General features: G+C 45.9%; 1 protein-coding gene across 2 annotated transcripts; it reads right to left on the bottom strand.

The window, feature by feature from the left end:
- Window positions 1-1,672: 1,672 nt before the first annotated feature.
- ZC3H6 (zinc finger CCCH-type containing 6) lies at window positions 1,673-27,411 on the bottom strand. Of its 2 annotated transcripts, none has more exons than XM_084260977.1 (12): window positions 26,931-27,411; window positions 15,880-16,060; window positions 14,492-14,617; window positions 13,306-13,561; window positions 11,549-11,691; window positions 10,072-10,188; window positions 8,507-8,620; window positions 7,825-7,932; window positions 6,863-7,116; window positions 5,789-6,309; window positions 5,347-5,586; window positions 1,673-4,513 (listed from the first exon to the last, which is right to left on the bottom strand). In XM_084260977.1, the coding sequence occupies exons 1-12, from the start codon at window positions 27,020-27,022 to the stop codon at window positions 3,021-3,023; spliced, it is 3,645 nt and encodes a 1,214-aa protein (XP_084117103.1). In that variant the 5' UTR covers window positions 27,023-27,411; the 3' UTR covers window positions 1,673-3,020. The 2 variants fall into 2 exon arrangements, with proteins under 2 accessions (XP_084117103.1, XP_084117104.1); XM_084260978.1 differs by having other exon boundaries at window positions 11,549-11,670.

Below are 27,411 nucleotides of genomic sequence, written 5' to 3'. Positions count from 1 at the left end.
TAAGCCAGGCTACACCAGGAGACTAGAAGCCTCCCAACACATGCTTTTATCCTGGGGCAGCAGGCCACCAGTGGTGATCCAGCAATGCTCAGTCTCTGAAGCACAGAGCGTGGGCAGGATCAAACACACACATTTTACTCCCCTCATCTCCAGGGCTAGCAGGAGTGGGCAGTGTCCTTCCTTACCTGCTGGCCCTGGCTCAGCAGGTCCTGGAGAGGAACAAGACCTTCCTCCCCAGATCTCTCCCCACCCCTCTGGGCCTCTCTTTGAGCCCGAGTGAAACACCCTGTGGTGATAAGCACTCACCCTGTAGGTTTCCAGGAGGAATGACACTGGCTGCTCCTACTCTCCACAGCCTCAGAGCCACGAGTTGCAAGCATCCAAAGGGAAAGGCTGCTCCGTGCCGGCATGCTGTGCTCATGGAACAGATGGAAACGAGCCTTCCCTGTGCAAGACACAAATCACCCCACACAGCAGGTCAGAGGTGGTGGCTGCAGCCCGTTCTGGGCTGTCCCCACCTCCCAGGTACTGGGGAGTTTCATACTTACACTGTAGCAATGAGTCTCCTCCGTGGTTCAAGAGCATTTGGTAGCAGTGGGCAGGCCTGAGGGAGAGGAGATTCAGGGAAGAAATCCATGATAGAGAAACCAGTAAGCGTGGGTGGACCGGTGAGCTGAGCAACAGCCATGTGCTGTAGCTGGGGAGGCTCATGGGGACCTGCTGGCTGGGCATGGCAGGATCTGGGAAGGAGGAAAGAAAAGAGGCTGTTACACACAAGGACAACAGGTTGCAAGGGGAGCTGGCCCCTTCCACATCACCTTGTACCCCGTCTTTTCTGAAACACTGAAGATACTGAGGTGGCAGCAGATCTCCAAGGTTGGAGGCCAGCACCATGTTACCCTGCCAAACACACCCCATGGCCCCAGAATGGGTCCATAGTGGGACCAACGGCAAACACCCACAGTCCTCCCGTGAGCTCCGTGTTTCGCTTGCAGTAGCAAAGCTTCTCCTTCTGCTCTTCTTTCTCCAGTACTTGTAAACCAACACAGACCAATGAACCCAGTGGTGACGTCGCTGCCACCACCCTACAAGAAGTTGTAACTTCAGGTTAGAGCCACACATCCCACAAGTACCTTCCAGGTCTAAAAGCGAAGCCACACATTTGGCTTCAATGCTTCCTCTTTGTTCCCTCATCAGTCCACAGGCAATTCCCAAGCTATTTCTATCCTTCCCTGCTGCCTTTTTCTTTCGGATGCAGCTCTCAAACAGCCAAACCTGTCACCAGAGGAAGAAGTAATAAGCAGCAGTTATGTAGGACTAATAAATTCCTCCAAAATAAGCACCAGGTTTCACGACCACTACCTAGTCTTTGATCATTTGGAGTGAAGCTGATTCAAAACACTGTGAAATTAATACAATCACTACTCTAGGAAAACAGGAAGGCAAACTGAGACCCTTCTCTCCTTCAGTGGTACCTCCAGCAGCTTCTCTCCATGCACCCAAGCTCTGCTCATCAACCAGAGAGGCAGAAGCGATGCTCAACCTTACACTGCCCTGGCTGTGAGTGCTACTCAGGCCACCAAACAGGAACAGAGAGGGAAAGGCTGGCTGAGGAGAAGACTTGATGCAAAAGAGACATTTCAAGGGGGCTGGAACCAGATGGCGATTGAGCAGACAGCAGGTTTTTATTGTCAGTGTGGCTCACTAGGTACCTCCATAGAAAAAGCAACCCAAAAGGCAGAACAGGAGAGGCTTTGAGGACAGCTGTGCTCTCAGCATGCAACATCTCCAGACAGGAAAAAGAACATGCAGGACATTTCTCATCGCGGTGCCGGTAACGCCAGTGAGAGAACAAGGGCAGCTCCCTGGGAAGCAGGCTCCTGGAACTGCATGGCAAAGCTAACTCCATGTGGACTCTAGTCCAAGGACAATCAGCAAACCCTCTACCATCAGACTGGGAAGTGGCAGATCACCCAGACCAGGGTTAGCCCCGCTTCACCCTTTCACCAGCCCAACCACTCCTCTCTCTGAGGCTGAGCCACCTGCCAACGTGTCGACACCACAGTGGTTACCAGGTTGGAACTGTACCCTTTTTAATTTTTTTGTTAAAAATGTCATAAAGACACCATGAATACAAGTACTGCAGTTACATCAATACAAAAAAAGCAATACAAATTAAGCAGCTGGATACAAAAATACATTGAAATACATGAACACCACAATGTAACTCAGAGCACTAATCCCAATTGTGTAGGCGTGAAAAAATTAAATAAAAACCTTTTTTGTATTAGACAACTTAGGTATTATTCTCCACTTTGAACAGTAACTTTCTTCTAGTTATGTACTTCACAATTTCTTCTATATACAGCATAGAATAAAATACTTTTAAAAGATATGACATTTTTCATCCTCAATATGCGATATAGGTCTCTTTTACACTAGGAATATCGACTGTGTGGATTAAAAACTGTCAATGTCTGATGTCAACTGATTGGAAAAGGAGGATCCATGTTTTCCTTGGGAGTCGTTTGCGCAGGGTTTACACCAGTTAGTAGGTTTGGCTTGATGCATCGGACAATCCTTGTCAAACAGCGTCTCTCACAGTAATAATGTACATAATATTGCTTGTATCTATACAATCGTACAAATGTGGCAATCGGATCTAGGTGTTGTTTAGGAAAGAGACAGCTCACACATATACAGGTCTCAGGGCTTTCTGGATGATGTATTTACAATGAAAGTGCTTTGATCAGCTCTAACACGATACGTGGGGAAGGTGGGGGGGATTTCTACATGTCAATTATTAGTCTCCCTGAAATTGGAAAAGTTATTATATAGAAAATACCACAGCTTCGCAAACACTAGAGCGTACTGTAGAACTGCATGTGGTTCTGAGATTAGCAGCTGAAAAGTGTTGATAATTATAATTTAAAAATAAATAAAGCAAAGAGGTAAACCAGTTACAAAACAGCAGAGAACTGCAATATATTCACAACAGTAAAAAGACTTAAAATCAACTGCTAACAAAAGGGTGAAGCGGTTGGATCGAAAGTCTTGAAAACATCTTTTAAGGACTTATCATCCGACTCCCCGTTGGGATCGCTCTCCTGGGCCTGGGTTACCTGTCCTGGCTGCCTGACCTGCCTCGGGTCGCTGTACTGCGGCCTGATTAACCCCGATAAAGCTTGGATAGGAAGATTATGCACGGCAGGTGCAGCGCTGGAGTGTTTAGCCTGAGGTTTACTGGTGCTGTTTGCTTTATCCGAAGCAGCTTCCGCTGATCCTTCTGTATTTTTCTCCACGCTGGGGGCAGCCTTCTGCAGGGATGAATCTTCTGTGAGATTGGGCTCGTTTTTACTGGAATTTTTCAAAATACTCTTTTTCTGGTTCTCTCCATTCTCTCCTGAACTAGCTGGAGCCATGTCCACCGAGGAGCTGTGATCCCTCGGATCGTACAGACTAATACCGCTCAGGATGGAGCCCGGAGTTCCCAGCCTAACACCACTGGAGGATAATTTGGGGGCATAGGGAGGCAGAGCATCTGGGTCAGGTTTTGCGGAGGCGGCTTCCGAGGGCTGCGAGGAGCCAGCAGCAGACCTGGCGAGGCGGGGGTCGAACTTGGGCGGGTGCGAGTCCTTGGTGGCTCCGTGGTGCGTCTCTGCGCCTGACAGTCTGTGGAGTCTGGGATCCACATTTTTTTGCAAGCGAGGGTCTCCCAGTTTGCTCGAGCTACTGGTGTGTGAATCCGGAGAGGGGTCCAAGTAGCTGCTCCTGCCCGCTAAGCTGGACTTGGCCTTGGCGGCCAGTCGCGGGTCAGCGGGCATTGCGTTTGGGTGGGGGTCGTTTTTCAGATTCCGCAGCTTATTCAGTCTCTGGTCAGCAATGAGTGGAGGGAGAGGTAAGTTGATGGAAGAGACGGGGTCAGGCTTAGGCAAAGGTATGGGGAGCAAGTCTTCGGGAGCCCAAACGATGTGCTTAGCAAAGTTGGGTTTCATCAGGGTAACATCCATTTTAATGTGGCTGAACTGCCGGAGCTGCGAGCGGGGATCCCTTAGCGTCACGCCAGGCAAAGGCTCCAGCGGGATCAGGAAAGCTCGTTCCCTCAGTTCTCTCTCCGAGTCCTCTTCATCATCATCTATCCCCTTCTGCTTGACTTTAACGCTGGCATGGTGTAAATCGAGCTTTGCTCCCCCCAGGGAGGAGCTGTGGCCGCCCTCGCTGACCTTGTGCATCCTGGGATCTCGTACGAGCCGCGGGTCCAAGGATGCAGATTCCGAAGGCTTCCTGGGGTTGGACCTGGGCGAGGCCCGGAGTCTTGGGTCAGCAGCCTGAGGCCCTGCACCCTTTTCCTTGGCCAGCCTTGGATCCGTAGGGATACCCAGCATGTGCTGCTCTGTGGAATGTTGCTGCCGGTTTCGGAAATTTTCGCTTTGTTTCTTTAAGGTTTTTAGTATGGACTTAACACTGCTGCCCTCTTCCTCCTCACTGCTGGAGTACCAGTTGACGTTGTCATCTTTAAAGAAATAAAATGAAATAAAAAGGTTATTCGAGTATCACTAGAGAAAACAAAACCTCTCTCATCCAGAGGGGAACTTCTCAATGACATCAAACTGAGAAGGTCTGATACTAGGCGACCACTCCCCATACAACAACTGACAACATTTCAGTGAAGATCTGACAGAACAAACCAACTGGAGCTACTTGAGGTGGCTCCTAAAACCAGCTGCATTCTGCCTACGTACCCCTTGGTCAGTATTAACCTGGGAAAGCAGCCTGCTTTCAAACCGTTATTTATAGCCAAACTAGCAGGGAAATACATGTTTAAAATAGGAGCCTTGATGCAAATCCCCTTCACTGCGGGATGGTAGAAGGAAAAGTCACCGCCACCCCCAGTACCTGACACACAGTAGCACGTGTTTGCTCAGCGCTAGCTGTCCTCCCACAGAAATACCATACAGCAGCAAGGGACGTGTTGTTGGAGGCTGCTCATCTCAGGACATTGTCCCGTCATAGGGCTTTCCTAAAGCCCTCTAGAAAGAAGGACTAGCTGCTCTAACACGCTGGTGAGAAACCTTTGGTTCAGAGTAAACTGTCTGTACATAGCCTGAAGGGCTGCATCTCTGCATCTGAATTACGTATAGCGGAATCCTTGCAGTCACTTGGTACCAGCGACTGCCTTTTGGTCACACAGGAGATGTGTTCCTGGTCGCATAACCTAGCGGCTTGGGAGAAGGGAGCAGCAGGGAGCAGGACGAGGGACAACGCGATGACAATCTAAATTGACAGATTTGTTCCCAGTTAATACATGCTCAAGAAGGATGTGTAGAACTCCAACATTCTCTTTACCTTCGTCTTTGCTCATTGCCCTCTGACCCTGGCTGCTGACAGAGTCTCCGTCTCTCTGATGCTTCTGACTAAGCCTAACGTAAAGGGCTTTCTGCATCGCCGGAAGAAAATCTGGGACGTTAATGGCTGGTTTGTGGCCCATATGGCTACTCATGCAGTCTGACTCGCTGCCACCTTGATGAGACTCTTGAGCCATGAGGTGAGCCTGGTGATCTGTAAATTCTCCATGCCACGTTCCATCTGCAGCACAAAGACCCCACAGTTAGCAGTTATCCTAGCTATCCATCAAGCAAAACAAATGTGCTGTGTATCACACCACCGGCAAGCATCAGCTGGAAAAGCCCACATGCTTAAGACATTCCAGCTTTGGAGTCAGGATGTTTTACCACCACCCAACCTCCCAGCACCTCATCAGGGAACAACAGCTTTTAGACATCCTTACCCCCGGAGTTATTAGCTGGCTGGAAGTTATGTACAGCTTGATGAGAGTAGTAATTGTCGTAGAAATCAGCTGGGTTCTGAATAGGCTCATAGTTCATGTTCGGCTGCCGTTCACCAGGCATCTGCTGGTACTGCGGCCCCGGAGGACAATGATTCTCCCTCGGCATATTCACCATATGTCCTTGAACTCCTGGGGCGTTGTAAGACCCACCGAGACCCGGTGGGGTGAGAGGGGGCCCACCCTGCTGTCCTTGCATAGGCATACCAGTCTGGTTCTGTGGTCCCAGGAAGCCTGGTGGAACACCCTGCATAGGAGGGCTCTGTGGCATGCCCGGGCCTTGGGGCCCTCCGCACGGGTGATGCCCAGGAGAACCTGGGTGCATTGGGGGCCCATTATGTCCCTGTGACATGCCAGGTCCTGGCCCTGGACTTGAGCCTGGGTTGTACATGTGCTGAGAATGAGGGTCGTTGCCCTGGAACGGTGGTCTTGGCGGTGAGGCGCTGTTATAGAAGGTTGGTGGCCTGTAGGCAAAAGAAAATTAAGTCAATCAGGTTTTTCACCTTCAATGATCAACAGCTTAGCTATCTCCCCCCCTCCTCACTCTTACAGATATCTGTAGCTATTTGATCCTAAGTTGGATAAAAACCCGAGAGAAGCGAGGTGTTTTCCAAAGAAAACAGCTATATACATTAGACATGGCAGCACCTGAACATATGAGCATGTGCCAAGCCAGACCTTTGCTGCAACGAAGAGTTTTACACAGCACCAGACCAAATGTCTCCATCAGGAGCATCGATCCAAGAAAACACTAACAATAAGAAGAGTTTAGAAGACAATGATATTCGCTCAACCCACAAATGGAGATAGGCAAGGCAGGCCCAGAGCCAAGACAAGAGCCAATGGAGTCACCTTCTGGAAGGCTGAGACTCAGAAAGTTCTACAGAAAGCAGTAATTAAATAATTATGAGAGCCAATATCTGCAGGATCATTCACTTGGCAATACACACAGAAGGATCATTTAAACATTCCTGCAGCCACCTTTCAAGGAAAGTTCCATACACATCCAACACCTACTTTTTCCCGATTTTATGTGCTAAATCCACGGTAGGCTTCACAACTATTTCAAAGAGAGAAGGGATTTTCTTATATTCCCCTGAAGGATCTTGGTAGTTTTCTAAGTCAGATTCAGAAAAGGGATATTGCTCAGGTGGGGTGGGCAGAAGTCCAACGCCTGGTGGGGGCTTGGGGAGAGGGACTATGCCACGCTTCCTGAGCTCCTCCAGCTCCTTCTCATCTTCGTTTTGCGGCTCCTCCTCAGTATTCAAAACCTAGAAGGAAGGAATGTAGTAAACACTTTGTAAGCTTTGCAGCATACACAATTCCATGGAGTCTTGGATGTTCCACTTCACTACCAGCTCCTACAACACTGCTATACACTGACATCAAACTTGGGTGAAGCATCCAACTGCAATTACTCATTTCATCGACCAACAGCCAGGAAGAAAACTACTTCAGTAGTCGGGAAGGGACAACTTCACCCAAGTCCCATTTCCTTCCAGCAGTCCTTTTCAGTGACAGAAATTGAGGACTTCTTCTAAGATTCATGTTCCTAGTGTTAAATTTGTGTCTCTCTTCCATTAAGGCCTGGTGTATAGTAACGGGACAGAGACATGAATATCCTTGAAACAGAGGTCAGGATTTCATCCATCATTCAGGAGGCACCTCATTCCTTTCTCCACCCTGAGTGCAGACAGATGATACCTAACTTCCAGGCAGGAGCAACAGACAAACCCCACACTGCTTGTTAAAGAGCCCACAAACATCCACACAGAAAGGGGATGGCTAAAAAAGAGCAGACTAGCTGATGGCAAGGGGAATTCCTGGCACTGAACCTGGCCACACACTGACCGCACACAGAGCAAGGGGGAAGCCTAACATCGTCACTGTTTAGCATCCCAGTCCCCAGGAACCCCACAGAAATTTCTAGCAAGCTCCCCACTATTCTTTCTAGTGTTCTCAGACCACAAGTCACTCACCTTATCCAAGAGCTCCTTTGTTTCTGCAGTCAGGGGAGCGTGAGAGAATTTGCACTTATCTCCCTGGTAGCATTTGGCTCCAGTGTGGTAGAACTTGCAAGGGAATTCATGTAAGCAACGCATTAAGGAATCCTAACGAAGGGCGATTCCTGCTCTGCACTGTCACTGAGCTTGTGAAATTCAGCTGTCAACTGTCCTTCAGTTCTTCACTTGTGTTATCCTTCCGAAGTGGTGCCTTAGGGATTCTGAAGGCTAACAGCCAACTTACCTCCTGGTTCCACGTAACATTCTGCTAAAAATTACATCACTCTGGCCAGAACATTATTTCTGATTTGATTTCTAAAACTGTGATTAAAAAGATGAAGGTCTGAATTTAAATAAAACCCCAGGTCCTCTACAACAAGCAAGAACTGATGAGTGTTTTAAAACTATGTGGATGCACCTACCTTCCAAGGGGATTTGCCTTCCAAAACATTAAAACTCCTAAACCCAAAAGAAAAACTAATAATGCTATATGTATTTTCTCCTCCTACCTATTTGAGCAGAAAAGTAACCTTGTAGTAAATCTACAGAGGCTTTAGTAAAGTCTCTTAAGACTCTTAAGCTACCCATAAACATCACTTCCATCAATTAAGAGTAAATATAAACTTTCCATTTAATCCAAGGGGTAATTTTAAAGGATATTGTGCAAATAAATGCAGTTCTCTCCTTTGGTGCAGTAACCCTGGATGTAAAACTTGCAGATTTCCTTCTTCTTCTCAATCTCTGCATCATGATCAAATTTACACTGCTCTCCCTACAAAGAAGAAAACAAAAAAACCTGTTATTTTCACGTTTAAAGAGCAAACAGCCCCCTTAGCTGACTTTAAACTCTTAGATTCATTATCACCTAGCTGCATTATGAACATGTCCCTGAGAACCCGAGAACAGAGGGACCTGGACATAGTGAATTGATTCCTGAAATGGGATACCAAGAGCTTACACAGAGCTCACAGAAAACAAGTTGGTCTGGCAGTACCAGTTCTCCTCTCTGTCTCCACCTGGCAATGAGTATTTTAAAAGAATATTTGACTGAAGTTATTTTCCAGGTAAATAATTCCACACTCAAATAGAAAAGCTGATTCTGTTTTAAGGGTGTGTAGGAGAAGTTAAAGTCCAACAAGCAAGGAATTAAGAGTCTGTGGAGTAGTAAAGAGTCCAAGTAGTATCAGGTTTCTATCATATGTTAGGGTTACTTTGCTGGAGAGGGAGGGGGTTTGTGTATTTTTGGTATTTATTTTAATGAAAAATACACCAAGTGCTCTTTCAGCCTTTGTTTTAAAACTGAAGGTGGCAGCAAATCCTCATCTGACTGAGCACAGCAAAACAAAGTACATGAAGGCAGCAATAAATGCCTTGCTTTGAATTCCACCACACACACACCTCCCGCCCAGAGTCTGGGGAAAAATCAGACTCATTTCCACCTTTACTTACACCCTTTGAACCAGAAAGGGAAACCCTTCTAGCACTAAATGCCCAGAGGAACCAAATGGAAGTGACACACGCACCTACTGGAGCAGCATGGAGTTCTCTAACTGACTGAACTAGTCTGACATCAGAGGATTCAACTCCACAGCAACATAAGCTTCATAGTGAAGCAACAGCAAGGCTTTGTATGGAGTAAGAGACTGTCTTGCTAGCACTACTGCTTGACAGCTGCCTGCTCTGAACAGCATTCTCTTCTTCCCGCTGCCTTCCACTTGCTGGCTGAAGAAAAACGATTCTTTGGTAGGGGAACTAGCACTACAACTTCACTTTTTACTTTAGAGAGAGAAATAATTAGCATAATTAAGCAATTCCTTCAATGTTTCAACATGAGCAGTAGCATGGACAAGAGGAATAATCTAACACATTCAGAAATCACGGAGTATTTACAGATTTCACCCTCCTGAGATCTCACACCAACATTTACATGATACAATATCAGTGTAGTTGATGTCACAGATGTTTTTACTGTATATACCAGTAAGCAGATGGAGTATTTTTAAACAGAATTTGTTATCATTTAAAATATGCCACAGAAGAGGATATCAGCCCACAAGTTCTTCCGTTGGCATTTATTTAGAAATACCCAGAAGATCAGAAATCAAACCCCTGGGGTTCCACACACAAGTTTTCCTCACATCAGCTGAAGTAAAACCCAACAGAGCACCTCCCTCCTCCCACTCCTCCCACCAGAGGAGACAGACCCTCCCAATGCATCATTACCTTAATACACCTCCCTTCGAGGAAATATTTACAGATTTGTTTGCCTTTGTGTTCCACTGTGTGCTGATTTATGAACTCCTGACTCATGTTAACCCATTTCTTCACTGGTTTGCCATCCTGGAAGAAAAACAAACATCTCACTGATGCTTTCTTACACACGGTTGTAAACATATTACAGTGTACCTGGTGATTAACCACACCATGATGGAAGTTCTTAGTACTGTTATACCTACAGCTCAGAGGGAAACGTGAAACCTTGTTCTTAGCTGCTTTAGCAGAGTTTTTCCTATAAATGCATCCAAATCAGAAGGTTCTCACAGCACAAGGGACACCAGTAATGTCATGGAAAGGACAGGGTATCCCACACTGCATCTGAGAAGCTGAGCTGACTCCTGCCACCCGCCATCTGACTAAGGGCACCTCTGCATTGGCCAGGTGCTGAGTGACTGCCCAGGCTTCCAAACCACTGCCTCAGGCACACAGCTGGCTACACTTTGCGAAGTCTTCCCTTCTACCTGCTTCTCCATGGCAGTTACATCCAGCTCACCTCAGAAGTAACCCATTTGCTTACACTGAGAAGCAAAGCGCAGAGGAAACATGACCTAAGAATTACTGGGTACATGGTGAGGCCAATCATCACTCCCTCTTACGATCTCATCACCATGTGGCATCTGCACGTGGGATAAACTAAAGAAAGGGTGTTAAACCATCTAACTAGAGAGCCTGGGGCAGCTGGGGAGGGGGCCTGGCAGAGCTGGTGAGGTCATGGGAGTCAGAAGGGCTCTCACCAACCGTGACACCCCAAGAGAGGGCAGAAATGCACGTCCTCTTTGAGGTGCCAGCTGGCTGCCTATTGATCCGGCCTCAGAGGGCATTGGACATCTCCCGTTGTCACCAAAAGCAGCAGGGATCTGAGTGCTGAGTGGGGACTTCTGACAGGGAATGATGTGGCTGTCCACACTCAGCACACTGCATCATGAGCACACAGGACTATCAGCACATCAAGTGTCCAGTCTCCTTTTGCTTGGTAGATTAAGCAATGTCACAAACCATTAACACCAAGAATGATGTCGGATATTGTTGACATTGAGAAGCCAAAATCTTTGAGCTAGAAATTCCACTCCTGAATCAGTCAAGATCAATTTTCTACTCTGAACACATTAAACTCTAGAGATATCTCATCTGCTTCCAACAAAGCATCTTATTTCAGATACAGTTAGCATGGAAGTTCATGCACCACCCCAAGCCAGAGCTCATTAACCACTTTCTGCTAGGGTTTTATTTATTTCCAAGAAAACCAAGTAAATTAGTAGTAGCTTAAGATAGCTATTATACTTTGTCTACCAAGTGTTGGGAAATTCTAGTAATTTCTAGATAAAAGTTTAAAGATGTGTAGTTTTAAATACTCTTCTGTTAAAGCAAAGCACCCAGCCATCTGAAACAACTACACTGGGAGTTAAGCTTTAATGCCACGTACCTCATGAAAGCCATCAGACCCCTTATTGCCCCCTCTTCCTCTTCCACGATCTTTACGCTTCAGTTTCTTCTGCATTCCCCGTCCTCGACCGATGTTGTAATTATTACCTCTCTGAGAAATACCTGAAAAACAGCAAAGGACCTCTTTAAGTGACCTCAGTGAGCAAAGAAAAATGGTTACCTGGTGACACTGAATACAGACAAATCTCCAAACTAAATACCTGCCTTCTTGCAGCTGGAATTCCTAACTATTATCTTGAATCACGAGCTGGCAAGTACGACTACCAGCAGCCAATTGTAATTCCATGCACTGCCTGCTCTTTGAAAAGCTCTTCAAATCAATAGCAGACCGACAAACAGAACGTAACATTCATCCTCTTGGAAGCAGTGTCTCACAATTGCAAGTGCAGACACATTATTTCTAACCAGCCCACACACTTGGAGCATTTTGCGCTGTGTGGATGCTTTCTGAACACAGAACTGACCAGTCCACGTGGTACCCAGGTGTGTGGGCATGTTCCACTGTCCAAACATGCAGGAAAACACATTGTAACCTAAAAAATATGACTGAACAGCTCAGAATGTAAGTGTTTAATGGTAACTGTGTGGACAGCTCGCAAGGGTCATTATCCAGCCACCAGCATGCCAGGAGTCATGGCCTCAACTGAAACCACTGAGACAGAATCTTTCTCATCCATTTAAAACCAACAAAAACCAGTTATAAAGTCCTGCAGATGCCACGCTTGCTTCAAGTGGCAGCCACTTTATGACAGCAGGGCTGGTTTCAGTGGAAATACCTTGACTTCATCTCCAATGATTTGCAGGCAGGGACTGCGAGGCAGTATCGCCCAGCAGTGCATGAAAAGTCCCTTTTGTCCCAGTTACACAGAGTTTGCCTGTCTTCTGCCAATTTATTTTACTGTGAACCAAACCAGAATGCAGTGAATCTTCACCATAGTACACGGAAGACAGCTTATTACCTTTGTGTAACACCGTAGTACATGGAAGATGGCTTAGTACCTTTGTGTAACACGCTGTACCTTCCTGAGAACCAGTACTCACGCTGTCACACAAGACACAAGGTGGCTGTGAAATCAGGAGTCCCTTCATAAATAGCACAGAGGCCAGAGATGCAAGCTGGCTCAATGAAATGCACTCCAACAGCAAGGAAACTATCAGACACCAAATAAAGGTGCCATTAAAAATGCCTGCATAACTCAGTTTACATAAGGCATGAAGGAAGGGCAACGCGACCCTGGGCTGCTGGAGAGGAATATCTTTTCACCAGCACATCAGCCCAGCTTTGAACACATGAGAAGTTGTGGAAAGAAAAACAGAAGGATGCTCACTAGCACACCTCTGGGGCACACCATTATAAGTGTTCAGGCACCTACCAAAATTTCTAGGTACTTAATTTGGGGGGTGGGAGTTTGGAAGTGACAATTTTACATTCCTCTCCCAAACAAGCCCCATTTCAGACTTCCATAAACTACTTTACAGCCCTATGATGTCTTGCACAAGGGAGATCTGGGATCTTTTAACAGGGACCTGCTTGTACTATGTGCAGATTACCCCAAACTTGATCTTTTTCCTCAATATATGCATGCAGTATTATTACTCCTTCCTGATGAGCAGCATTACCTCCTACAACAGCAGCAGGCCTATTCATTCAGGCCTCAAAACAAAGACACCAAGATGATGTGTGATACAACTGCTGCCAGCATCCATTACTGCAATTAACAATTCCATTTGTCTTACCTTTCTGGATCCCTTTCATCCCCTGTTTTTTCACTGGTTCCTTCGGGAATGGAGGTCCTAAATCACTACTGGAGGTCTCTTTAGCTTGCCTGTATTGTTTAAGCTGATCAGCAAAATCTTCATCCTTTTCCTCCTCGTTGTAATTCCCAAAGTTTTCATCACTGTAATGACTGTAGTCATCATACTCTTTACTTTTTACATTTTTTTTATGCTGCATTTTCTGCGAGCTCATGTAATTTCCTGACACGTGTCCATGCTGTGTGAAAGGGATTGCACTGTTTAGAAGCAACTCAGTATTTACAGAAACACCTTTTTTTTCACTGCTTTATTGTCAGGCCATCAACTAGATTTGCACAAGCAAGCATTAATAACAAACAGTGACCGTGAGTTATGTGGTAAAATTTAGAGCTTTGGATTCTGAATGTACCTAAACTGGGAAAAAAGCTAGAAAAGAACAGCATCAGCACCCATCACACTCCAGAAAATTTTCCAGTGGGTTTGGGAAAGCATTTTTATGTGTGTAGTTCTAAAGGCTACTTAGAAGAACTATTATTAATATATTTTTTTCTCTTTTGTGATCTCCATATCCTGACAGTCTTGGACACAGGAGGTGCAATCTGTCCTGAAGTACTGCTTATGGCCTCTCCTAAGATGGCACTGTCCCTTCTCCTGCTTCTAAAGACACAATCTTCAGTTTAGTAAATTAGACTGGCTTAGAGGTTTCTAGAATGGTTTCGGGCTTCATCAAGCTCTATCTCAGTTTTAGAGAACCCAGAGGCCTCAGGAGGGGTAAGGAACCCCAGGGACTGAGAAAAGCCAGGCCAAATGGAAAAGAAAGCAGCATCAGTTCTAGATATCTATAGGTGACTTTTCCAGAGCCACTTCCTCTGAGTACCATCTAAATCCAATCCAGGCAAGAATAAAGAGATCTTAATTGTCTCCTGATGGAGGGACAAATAGTATCAGGTTCGTTCACCCCACCTACATTCACAGCACAGATCATGCTTTAACATCTGTAAATCCACCCAAGGAGATGAGAACTCCGTGTGTTTCCTGAAATCCCTGAGAAGGGGCAGTGCGATCAAATCAGCCTTCAGAAACCACACCAGGTACATCTGCATCTCTTTTAAATCACCCCTAGGCAAAGACATGAGAGAGGAGTTTAAAAAAGGAGTAATAATCCCACCTGACTGAACGAGGAATCATAATCTCTGTATGAAGAGCTGCTGCTCTTTTTATGCGGTCGTTCTGTGCGCTCAATATCAGAGTCATGGCTGTAGTCTGAGCTGTCATCACTGGAAGGGGAGTTATGCTGAAAACAGGAAGAAAACAGCACACTCAAACCTTGGTATATAATCCTGCACCCTGCTGTACAATGAGCCTAAGAAATGAAAACATTTTCCTTGATAACCCAACTCTATTTATCAGAGAAAAAGATCTGATCCCACGTGGCTTTGGAATGTAAACACTGAGGGCTACGTGGTGTCCCTGAGTTATATCGGCTTCCCACGGGTCTCCCTGAGCCCCACTTCTTTGCCACATGGCAGGGATGCTGCAGGAAGACTAACACATCTGGGAGGTGGCTAGAAACTTTCCTATCACCATGGAAATGATAAGCATCCTGCCATTTTCTACTGGGAGCAAACCCAGCCTTACCACATCGTGTTTTCTTCAGGTGTATTGTTCTGCAGGAAATTTAGAGGGGAACCATACAAGAACAACATATTTCCTCCACTTTTAGAAAAGAACCATCAGGTTTCATTTTCTAGGATAAGATATTGTGAATCATTTGCATTTAAGTCAATTAAAATACATGCCAGGCACTTATCTAAGTGAATTCTTCAGTACAGTTCATTTAACTAGCCTGCAACCTTTTCTTCCCATAAATATGATAATTAGCATAAAAAGTGAAATGGATACATTTAGCTTTTGCCTCTTACCCTAAAAAACCCTCTCATTACCCTTGTCAGTGGCCAGTGCTTAACCTACACCACTGCTTGAGATTTAAACGACTTAAGAAGAGGCTTTAACATTTCAGTGTCCCAACTACCACAACCACTGACAACAGCCAAAAGTGCAGTGGTCATAAATGCCAGTATTTTGTTACCTGCTATTAAAAGCAGTATTGAAGTAAGTCTGCATCCAGTGGAGACCTATGTCCTGAATAACACAGTTACACCCACGGTCTGACTCTGTATTTCTTTCAAATACAAACAGAAGAATCCCAAGTCTGTGCAGATGCATTCAGGCAGAGCTAACAAGCTGGTTTACAAATAGTCATTTGAAATGTGCTATGGCTGCATTATGTAACAATTTATTGTCCCTTACCCCACATAAACTGTCACTGAGATGTGTGACTATGCGTTTCCACAAATAAACATTTGTTTGTTTACATAGATTCTTTCATCCTGAAGTGCACTGCTAAGATAGGAATCCCAACGCTTGCCCTCAAGAGACCAAACACTGCCTAAATAGCACTAAAACCTTTGCAGATTCCTTCTCCAATTCCTGGACACTTGTCTAAACCTGGAAGCAAAACAAGCCCCTCCAAAATTTTGGTTTGCATTTCCTAACCTTATGCTTATCCCGTCTTCTCCTCTTTGATTTCTTCTTCTCCTTTTCTTTTTTGCGTTTCTTCCTTGACTTTCTGTGTCCTTTCTCATTCTTCTGTTTGTCATCACCTTTGGTGCTGTGCTCTTTCACATCCTCATACGCTGCATCATCTATTTCCCCATCCTCTAGCTCCCCATCTTCTCTGTAGGAGGAAAAACAGCAGCGCAATAAAACGACCTGTTATTATCCATCTCATCTGCCCAACAGCACAGCAAGAACAAACACACCCAGTACTTCCCTCTGCCAGTTACACTCTTATACAAGCACACATATGTTCTGACACACCTAACACCCCAGGACTTCAGAATGGTCTTTTCTAGCTGAAGACAAATGGAATGCAAGCAATTAAATGACCAGGAATTATACTGCAAAATTAAGGTTTAAAAATATGGGATTTGGGTTGTTTTTTTTTTTTTCATTTCTCAGAATAAAGCCCTTCTCTCCTGGCATGGTTTTCTCCAACCTAGATAAAAACCCTGCTCGATACAAAGCACTGGAATTATCTTGCCCCTAAACAAATTGCACAGTGAAGAAGTTTAATCACTGCTAGAAATACTACTACTACAATGCTGCCACACACCTTTACAGCACTGCATTTGTAGAAAAGACCTGGCCAAAATTAAAGGCAATTAAAATTCTCAAAAAAACAGGTATTTAAAGAGAAGCAGTAATGAAGACAAGCAGCTGAGCACTGCAGGAAAAGCAATGTGCAGTAAAACAAACATGTTTCCTTCAACACACGAGCTACTGGAACCACAGGTGGGTCTGTAGTATCGAGGGTGTAATGGCCAAAGTCACGGCCAACTTGAGAATGGAGGATTAATGTAGTGGTTAAGAGGATTCTTCAAAAGAAATCAGTAGTTCACTGAAGTCATTAACATTTGAATTTCATTTGCTAGGATCTAAAACCTGACAGAAACCAGACGCTGTTTTTCTAAGCTACACACAGTAGTATTTTTCTCTTTGCAGTCTGCAACACTAACACTTGCAGGGGCTGTTTCATGCAGCAATAAATCCTGTGGATGGAACAATGTGCATGTCAACCTAACTTCTGCATAGGAGCACGGCTCCTTCAAAGGTCTTCACATAGGGATGATTAAAAACAACAATAGTAACACAAAGTCTAACACTTGAGGCGCCTGCTGACTAAAGACCTGTAAGGCCTGTGCCTATCTCCACCTTCCCATGATTTTGTTATTTAAAGGTTTGTCTGCTAACCCAAACAATCACCACTGAAAATATTCTGCCAGGAAATAAACATATCAACAAGACCTATTTCTCATCCCTGCTGCAGACATACTGCTCAGGAAACCTCAACTCCCCTCCTACTGTTCGATACTTGCTGGGGTTTTGATAAATTTACTGCTTTGAAATGTTTCTAATTGGCTCTATATAATTATTTCTAGATTACTGCTGCTGCTTCGTGAACTCAGCCTTTGCAGGCTTAGTGGAACCTTATATAAACTCATTCCTGCATTTTTACATAGAGATTGCTTGAAAATGCCATGGAACCCATGTCTGAAACCCTCACCCAAAACACACATACTGTATTCAGTTGGGGGGGAGAAGCCTTTAAATACTAGAAAATTAGATGTAAAAACAGAAAGCCACCAAAAAAAATCCCAAACCAAGACCTAACTAGTGCTGGGGGCAGAAGGTGCTAGTTAAGTGATACTAAACTATCCTACAATTAGTTCACCTCTGTCCTGCCTTCACGACGTATTCACTACACTGATGATCAATTCTTCCTATTTCAAGGGACTGCAAATAGAGGAGGAAGATCTCACCAGGAAGGAAAAGACCTGAGTTCCCACAGTAAAAAAACCTCATGGTTAAGAAGTTAGAAGCAACCCCAAGATCTGAGTTTTTGTAGGAGGAGTACAGGGCTCCTGTGTCCTTCAACTTCTTACAAGGAAATAAATACTCTTAACAACCACAAGGCAAAAACCCCCACGTAAAGACCAGCTACATACATCTGAGCCTCCTGAAGATGCTTCGCCCCGTTGTGTGATAGAAGGGGACTCTATGATCATTTCCAAGCAATGCACGATGGCAGCGAGCCCACCTGGCTACTAACAAAGCACTCTGGAATGTGGGAGTAAACAAGCATCTAGACATGTGCTGTAGTTCATATTGTCTTGCTGAGGACTGGAGAGTTCATAAGCTTCCAAATCCCAAAATACTAAAAATTGACTGAAAAGAGTCATATTTAATCTGATTAGAAGGTCCTACGATGTCATTTAAAAGGACATCGTTCATACTGATGCGATGGACAGTACAAGGAAGTTCCCAAACTGATAAAAGGGGATGGCTGTGCCCTTCAACACACCCAACGCAACTATGGGTGCTAGGAAGCCAGACAGGAACTTGCAAAGAAGGGAAGAGAAACTGCTTGGCTCCTGTGTCTTCAGTTTAGCTGCATCACAAATGTGTGTTGCTGGTTCTGCTTATTTCTGGCCTTAAACATTCACCCAGACACGTTCTGGAAAGGACACTATTTTTTCTGTGCAAACAGAAAACCATATGAAGTTATGAAGCCAAAGTCAGCTTTTGGACAAGCAAGGGAAATAATAATGTGTTTAAAACAGTGGTAGTACTAATAATAATGATGGCATGCCCACTATCAAGTGGGCACCAAATGTGATGCAGATGTGCAGTGCCAGAACCCATCAGGTGTGGTTTTTACAAGGCACTCACAGAGATCTGCTGGTGGACAATCCTTACACTGCCTCAGAAGGACAACGTAACCCCAAGATACACCCTACCGAAGGAGAGATAAAGGGTCCTCACAATACGTATGCCAAGCACAAAACAAACCCCATCTTCAAACACCCGGTATCCCCAGCATTCCCTGATGAATTCTGAGGTCCACCATACAGTATCCAGTAAGCATCTGTCATGCCCTTCCAAAGACACTCAGTTAATAAGTGTGCCTGATGCAACTGGAACACAAGTATCATAGAATGGTCTGGGTTGGAAGGGACCCCAAGGATCTCAGAGCTCCAACCCCCTGCCACAGGCAGGGCCACCAACCTCCAGGCCTGGAGCTACACAAGGCTGCCCAGGGCCCCATCCAACCTGGCCTTGAACAGCCCCAGGGATGGGGCACCCACCACCTCCCTGGGCAGCCTGTTTCAGCCCCTCACCACCCTCTCTGTAAAGAACTTCCCCCTAATATCTAATTTAAACCTTCCTTCCTTTAGCTTTAATCCACCCCCCTTGTCCTGCCATTGTCTGCCCTTTTAAAAAGTTGATTCCCCACTTTAAATCCACATTAAAAAGTTGATTTATGAAACAAAAATGCTGGTTGATACTCTGACAGAGTGAGCTAAACGCACCCTCTCAAGGCCATCTATTCAATTAAACATCCTCATCATGCCTGCTGGAAATGCTCTTTGGTAAATACTGTAGTTACCAAATTCCTTTGGGATCTGCCATCACCTATTTACACTTCTGGGATGCAGCCAGGGCTCAGAAGAACTTTCTAGGTAAAGCAATCACACAGCACATCAGTAATACTATCCTTTGGATTCCATGTCAAAGGTAAGGTTACAACTATCCTCTAATTCCCAAATGCTTACATTCTTTCCAGTGCATCCTGGACTTTTCCAAGTGTTGAATGTTAAAAAAAAAAGCAACAACTGGATAAATGTGGTTTGGAAAGATAATGGTCAAAAATGCATCATTTATTGGAAATAACCTTCGAAGAAAGCTTAAAGGAAGTGATCAGGGAGAAATTACCTTCCACTTTACAGGCTTTTTCCCCACATTTAAAATCTAAACTGGAGCTGTCTGCTAGAAAACAAGCACAGGACCTACTCCTTTGAGCAGTTTGCTTCCTGAATTTATTCCACAGAGCTGGCCGTAGCAAGCAGCGCTGGGAAGGGCTTTCCAGAGCACCAAGACTACCTCCCTTTCCGCTCTGAGTAACAAAAGCCAACAAACAGATGTGGTCTGGAAAAAACGCAGCTAGCAAGAGATTTTCTAGGAAACAGGACCGAGCCTGAGGTCACTCTCCCTCTGGTAGATATCTGCAGCAAGCAAATCACACCACTGATGTGAGAGCTGCCAATATGAACTTCTTGTTTTACCAAGTCCAGCTTCTTGTTCACAGAATATTCTGGGCTTACACTGTACCTCAGGATGCTTGTTACTGCTGGAAACACCCAGCTCACGGGAACCAGCGTTTTCTTTACCTAAACAAGCAATGAACTGTAACTGTGCCTTCCCTCAAGATTCACTCCTCTTGCAAGCAGCCTACCCCACAAAACAATGCACCTCCCCTGCAGTAACGCTGCGGGGGAAGAGTTTATGGTGCCTACACGACACATACCTCGTGAGTCACGGGCTGACGTAACACACACTGGTGATTTTTAACTTCTGCCACGTGCTTGGATTCTGTGTTTGTATTTGCAAAGGCTGAGCTGAATCTGGGGCATTCAGATTAAGGGAAGTTAATCCCTGACCCATTACAGTGTAAAAATCCTGGCGCAGAAAGCAGCAGAAGAGGTTAACTCACCTGGAACCAGAGATCTCAGCTAGCATTACCAAAGCCCTTCCCACCCCAGTGCATTTTAAAGTCCTTCTGGAAGAGAAACAAAAGGGTCTTCATTCAATACCCAGTGTAGGTTGCTTAGAGGCACAGCCTGACCTACTGGAACTCCTTCTCGCGGAGCCCCAGATGATCTGAATGATTAAAGTGAGTCACCATATGGTACTGCCATGTCCTCATACCCCAAGGGACAGCAGATGCAGTCCCAAGATCCAGAACATGAGAGATGCAGAATCAAGTAACATCACCCAGGCTTCAAGAGCTAAACAAACCCTAAACCAAACAAAAGGCAGCACACTGGCCATGATCTCTGCTATCAGCCCCTGTTCAAGGACTGGGTACGTACACAAAAACATGGGCTCCTCTCCAAAGGCAGAGAGAATCGCTGAGGGATCACTCCCTCTCCCACAATCTCCTCAGAGCTCGATGGGTATGTGAAAACAATGCCATAAAGCGTTTCTGCTGTCCCAAGTGTATTTCTAGAGCATCTCCAAAATGGGCTAGAGAGGCATGGAAGCCAAATTATTTTTCAGGGAGCTGGTGAAATGTCTGGAAGACCAGTTATGCAAACCTCTTGTTAGGGAAAGCAACTTGCCACTACTGTTTAGCTCAGTCCCTAGTGCTCAAACTCAGCTTCAGCTTTAGCTTACCTTTCTTGCCCTTAGTCCCAGTAATAATTTAAAACCAGCGTTCTTAAGGTTCAAAGAGGATTCACTAGACAAGCTCCTTAAGTCCAAGAAACAAAAGCAAGATGCATTTTCTCACTATGCTGACGATTGTAGCTCGGAAACATATTAAGAAACCTGCAAGGGGTTTCCCTGTGGGACTGTTTTCCCAATCTTCCTAGCAGAAATACTTTGCATACGTGCAGTCACAGCAGGTCCTACACAGGAATCACACTCCTTTCTCTATGTTTTGAGGACTTCAGGCAACAAAGTCATACAACCAGAACACAAATCTCCATAATTTAACGTTATTTTCCACCAAGTCCACTTAGTAGGCTGGATTCACACCCAAGGAAAGGTGTCCTTTAAAAATAATTACATTTTGTTTTACAATGTGATGCTTTTGACTTTCTTTAGTAGGCTTGAAGAGAATATAAATAGCCAAGAGGTTCCGAAAGCATTACTGAAACTAGAGAAAGTATGCAGTAGATAAAAGCTGAAGGCTGAGAACAACTCCCTCTTACTTCTCATACCCAGAGATCTGCTGTAGAGAAAGGACATGGTAACAGAAATGTAAATTCTGTATGCGAGCAGAACTCCAAGCATCAGGTGATTTTAAAGCAGCTACTAATTTCTAGTGACAACTGAATTCCAGTGACCAAAAATAAAATAAAACTGTTTTTTCCTAAAGCAAGTGATTGCTTCTCCTCATTCCACGTGTCCTTTCTGTCCTGTTCATTTCCATGCAACAAGCCCACAGTACTCTGGCGACTAAGATTTTGCTTTTATAAAACTACGAAGAATGCAACACAACTCAGATGCAATTCAACAACGTGAAAATTACATGTCTAAACCAAGATCTTAGAGGGATACAAATTAAAAGACATAAAATTCAGGAAATTGATCTGACCTAACACACTGTCACACTGAAGAATTTATGAATTAATACAGAAAATAACTACACAACTAGATAGTGTCATTGCAGTTAACTCCACCAACCAGCGTCCACCAAGACTCAGCACTGCCTCTCTGACAATGTTACATGGGTCTCTCACTGCTATTTTTCAGCTGCCCATTAGTTTTGACCACTCTGCAAAGTCAAAAGTTATCTTAATCCACAGTGAAATTGCAGCATGAACAGTCCCAGGCCAGATTACTCGGGGCGCCTGACCTCTGTTTTGCTTTCGTTCCCAAGGCTGTCTGTAACAAACGCAGTGTTCCCATCACATGGGGGGAGGAAGTGAGAACACCAGCAGTGAGGCATTACCAAACCCCAGCTCCCTGTGCTGGTACTGAGGTCAGCGAGCCACTTTTGGAAAGCCCATCACCTTCTCACCACCTCCAGTCTCCAGGGCTTATTGCCCCAGAAGAAATTCACAGGCCACATCCTGGGGAGGAGGAGGAATAACAGCTATGGTGGCCAGCTCCAGTTTTGCCGCTCCTGTGATGTTTGCTAGGTGGTAAGTAAGCCTTATTTGCCTCCAGGGCATATTTGAGAGTGATTATCTCTTGGCTTCCTGGCTTCCTAGTTTCCTAATGTCAAAGCAAGTTTTGAAATCACACTGGGAAACAATAAACTGCTACAAGGCTGCACTCAGCCACCACAATTTGCCACCAACACATCATTTGGCGATTAGCTATTAGTAAAATAAAATAAAATCATCTTTACAAACAGCAAGAAGTGTTTTCAAACCAAACTACGCACGTAAGGACAGAGGGAATTAAAGCACCAGGGAGAATAAAAACAACCATTTCAGTCATTTAACTAAAGATGGGTGGAAGCTTTATGGTGAGGGAGACTGGGAGAGCAGCTGTGTAAGGTTACAGAACACCTTCAGCCCTCCTGCTCCACAAACGCTTCCCTGGTCAGCAATGCCATGGTGCTGAGAAGCCAGGTGGATCAAGACATGACATGGGCAAAGCCACTCACAATATAATGTCAACTAAATGGTAACAGAGCAGATGTACAACCAGGGCCTGTAAGGCAGATTTTAGTTTGCTGTCTCTCCTTCCCTACAACCCGTTTCTCCCTGTACTTGCCACCAGGCGTAAGCCAGCGGAGCAGGTCTCCATCAGAGTGAACCAGAAGGACTTGTTCGAGCAGCAGAGTGTAACTCAGAAAGGGAGGAAGCAATTCCTAAGGCAGCTGGAAGAGGAAACTGGGAAAATAAAACCACAAACTTAACGGGGTGGCTGGATGAGTCTGTGTTCACCTGGCTCGTCCCGCCGCACGCCGGGCACAGATGGCTGCAAAGAGCAGCACCACAGCCAGAAGCCAGCAGACTCTAATAACCAAACACTTTGTAAAACTCAAACCTGCTCGGCTTGACTGAGGAAGGGACTGCACCAGCTTCATGCTGAAATGTAATATTACACCAAACACCCCAAGGAAAAGCGCACGAGGAGGATCAGCCTGGTTCCTGGGTAGAGGAACCTCAAATTTAAGTGGCATTTTGAAACATCCTCTAAGAGAAGGAAAAAAAAAAAAAGGACAATTTTCTAAAGAAACTTTGCAGAGGCCACTTGGGTGTCTGTCAGCGAGCTGTCTCTGCTGGAGAATCCCCTTTCTCGTACCAGGAGCACGTGAAAAGGGGCCCAGTGCTTCTGCTTGCCATGCAACTCCTAAGTCCCCGCTGGGCAGGGCAGCATCGCTTGCACCTCTGCGACCCTGCGCTCGCATCTCCATGTTCAGACCTGTCACAAGGCCACTGCTATTTTTACAGCAGGTAGGGCATGAGGAACCTCCAGGCCTGGAGATCAGAGGGCAGTACGGCAGACACAGCCAGCAGAAAGGCTCAGGACTGGCCTAACGTTTCAGATGTTAAAAACAAATGAACTCCAAGTTGTTTTCTCAAGTTGCTGGCAGTTGTAGATCTGGCACTGATTTCAAATGCAGCACCCGCCGTGGCACACAGGTCCCCCTCACACCTGTCACAGCCAGAAAATCCAAGTCCACAAGAGCCTGCATGCAGACTGAACCCTTTTCTATCAGTGACAAGTGTTCAGCTCTTCCCTTAGGCACATACCTTCACCTCAGCGTGACGTACAGGTGAGACAACGTCTACAAAAATAAAGAGTTTAAGAGAAACACAAAGCACACGGTCCTCCCAACAACGTTAACAGCAGCCACAGGCTGTGGCAAGCAGTGAGACCCCAGAACAGAGAGGTAATTTGCACATAAAGGATTCTGCTCTTTCTGTCCTTTTGGTGGCACTGAGCTTACCTGCTCCCTGCCTTGCACCCCTGCCATGCTCCCCTGAAGCACCCTCAGGAAGACCTAGCCTCAGGAGCAAGAAAAACTTTGTAGAGAACTCCTCAAACACTTCACTGAAGAGATGTCCCCACGTCCAGGCCACTAAGAAACATTTAACACATGAGAAACCTTCCTGGGTCCATCCGTAAAGCCACGAAACACGAGATTTGGGATTAAAACAGTCCCCAACTTCCAACACTCAAAGCGTGGGCAGACAAGGGTTTTTTTTCTTTTTTACTATTTGTATTGCTCAAAACCATTAACCAGCTTCTTTATAACTCTACAGACCAGTTCAAATCCAAACCAACCCTTACCAGAAACACCATTCAGGCTGCACAAATTGATCTAATCTGCTAAATGTTTTCAGCAGCTTCCTACTCCAGGGCTGTGCCTCCGTAAACTAGTCCTACTGAGCTACCAACGCCATAAAAACACCCAACTGATTGCAAGATAAAGCGTACTGAAACCAGGCATGGGAAGTTTACAATGCCAAACTAGTGTTACAGCAAGGCTCCGAGGCTAAGTCAGAATAAGGAGCACATGAGGCACCAGCATTATCCTTCCTACTGAATCTACTACCGGCTTTTCCACCGATTCCCACGGAGACCGGACAAAAACAGTTCAGCTCTAAAAAAACCCCTGGCAGTCAAAGCTGCGCTGCCCCTCCCCTCGGTGAGTAATCATGTTTTCTGTGGAAAGAGGCTGCTGCTTCCCTTTAGCCCTCCCCAGCCACCACCTGGTAGGGAGATCTTTACAACCCTCAGGGTTAAAACATTACACTTGCACACCGAACACAACGCAAGGGCTTGTATTTGGGTTTTTTTTTCTTTAAGAAGGCTGTAGGTGTGTTACCAATACGCTTCATGCGTCTCATAGGGGAGCAGGAGCCTTACAAAAGTACTACTTAACAGGTAAACGTGCTTATAGTTAGCCTTCTGCCCTTTTGAAATGTAAACGGTTTATAGATTAACCCTCGTTAGAAGCACATTAGGCTGTTAGGTCACACTTATTTATTCCATTTCATCATTTCCCAGCGTAACAACAGGCAGACTGGGGAGAAACAGCTGCTTAGAGGGACTCTCTCCTTGTCAGTACCACACCAGCAAACTCCAAGTTACAAACACCATGCTGCCAGCAGAACAGTGGGCAACGGGGGAGGGGGCTCATTCTCGAGCGGGGGGCTTTAAAACACAACGTCTTTTCAATCCCCCCAAACAGTAAAAAGTCACAGACTTACAAACTCCAGGCACACTAAACCACTTTGCCTGGCTCTGCTGTGCAGTTTCAGTAAGGAGTTCTGCCCTATCTTCAGCTGTCTCTGTGGATTACTCGCTCGCTCTGCACACACCGCAGCCTTTCTGGTACATCCAGCATGACACAGCTTAGGGTATTTCACAATTATAAAGTGAAAACAAAGAACCAGCAGCTCTGGGGTCTGCCCTGGACCTGTCCCTAAATCACAGTATGATTTCTGGACCCATCAGTCAGCTCACATGGCCCTCGGCTTCCCAATTTGTAACGCTCAATTAGCAACTCTTTCTCCAGTGAGGGAACAGTTATGTTCACCTCACTAACAACATTCCCCCCCCTTTTTTTTTCTTCCATATTTTCTCCTCTTTTTTCTCTTTCCCCAGTGCTTCTCAGTCCTCTGAAGCAAGAACCAAGCCCGGTTGTGGAGCTGTGTGGGCAAGACAGGCTGCAACCCAAGCATTTTTTAACTCCTGCAGCAGTTGTGTGACGAATGCTCTGAGTAGATGCAGACTGAAGGACTGGTAGCTGTCACCCTGGCATAGTATTTTTTGGAACTAGTTAGGAAGGCCAGGGCTGCTGGGAGAAAAGGATTTGAATTTCCAGCAGCAGCTGCAGGAGAGAAAGGGAGGGAGGAACAGAGGTCCTTTCACCAGGAACAGGACTCTGGTTTTTCTGCGCATGGGGACTGAGAGGTGGCAAAGATAACGTCAGTCAGACCTTAATCTGCATAAAAAAAAAGATCCAGTTAAATGTATAAGGTGTAATCTGGCAAGAAAATGACGTTAAATATGGATCTAGTGAGAGATTTCTTGTATAAACAAAAACAACCAAAAAAAAAAAACCCAGCTCAAAGCACCCTTTCCTACCTGACTAGCAGCGCCAGGGCAAGGGAGGGAAAAGAACAATGGTGACATTCAACAGACACCCGCTGGAAAGTGCAATTTATGGAAAGAAATGGAAAACAGTCCCCCTTCCCGGCCAGAATAAATAAATGAAGATGTAAAACGCATGCATTCCAAAAAAGAAAACCCCCTACTAACAACGCACTTCTAATTCAGTGACACCCACCTCCCCTCCTCGCATCCCCCAGCCCACCTCCCCCACCCCATCCTCCCCCCCCCCCCCCAACCCCACCCCGGTCTTCCAGCCTGAAGGTGACCTGCCCCCACAAAAACATCGTTAACCCCCTAGGCACATTAACACACAGCATCATCATCATCATCATTATCAGCATCACCCCACTAGTTATCACCATTATGAGAAGCGGAGAGAGAGAAGAATGTTACTCGACCTTTCGTCCCCTGCATGTTGCCTGTCAGAGTCGGGCATGTTTGGGTCAAGAACTGGGTTTGGGGGTTTGGAGAACAGGCTTTCAAAGGCCATTGTGCTGGCTGTGGTGTGGTGAGGAGGGAGGTGGAGGAAGGCAGGACACTGCCGCTGCCCGTGGTGCGGAGGGAGGAGGAGGAGGTGGCGGCGGCGGCGGCGCGCACAGCCGCTCTGGGGGCGGCTCGGTGAGGAGGAGGGTCGGGTCCCTCAGTGAGGAGAGATGATGAAGGTTTCACTCACGGTTACTTAGTGAGACACTTAACGGGGCACTCAGTGCAGGGCGAGGCTGCACAGGCTGAGCCCGGCCGCCCCGCGCGGGCAGGAGGAGGAGGAGGCAGCAGCGGCGGCGGCTCGGAGGAGCAGGCCCGGGGCAGAGGAGAACGAGAGGACACACACACACGGGGGAAGGGAGGTGCTGGTGGCCGGAGATGCCTGCCCTAATTCTT

This window comes from Gallinula chloropus (genome assembly GCF_964237585.1).
Source record: "Gallinula chloropus genome assembly, chromosome: 3".
Classification (NCBI taxonomy): Eukaryota; Metazoa; Chordata; class Aves; order Gruiformes; family Rallidae; genus Gallinula; species Gallinula chloropus.
Note: the sequence above shows the minus strand (reverse complement) of the source record. Positions and strands in the feature narration are given on the sequence as shown.

What these genes read in the sequence shown, in the direction of transcription:
- ZC3H6 (XM_084260977.1), bottom strand. Translation starts at nt 27,022, where the DNA reads ATGGCCTTTGAAAGCCTGTTCTCCAAACCCCCAAACCCAGTTCTTGAC. An exon ending in GAAGACGGGATAAGCATAAG is followed by an intron (nt 14,618 to 15,879) that starts GTTAGGAAATGC and finishes TCCTGTTTTCAG; the next exon opens with CATAACTCCCCTTCCAGTGA. An exon ending in GCACATAAAATCGGGAAAAA is followed by an intron (nt 6,310 to 6,862) that starts GTAGGTGTTGGA and finishes TTTTGCCTACAG; the next exon opens with GCCACCAACCTTCTATAACA.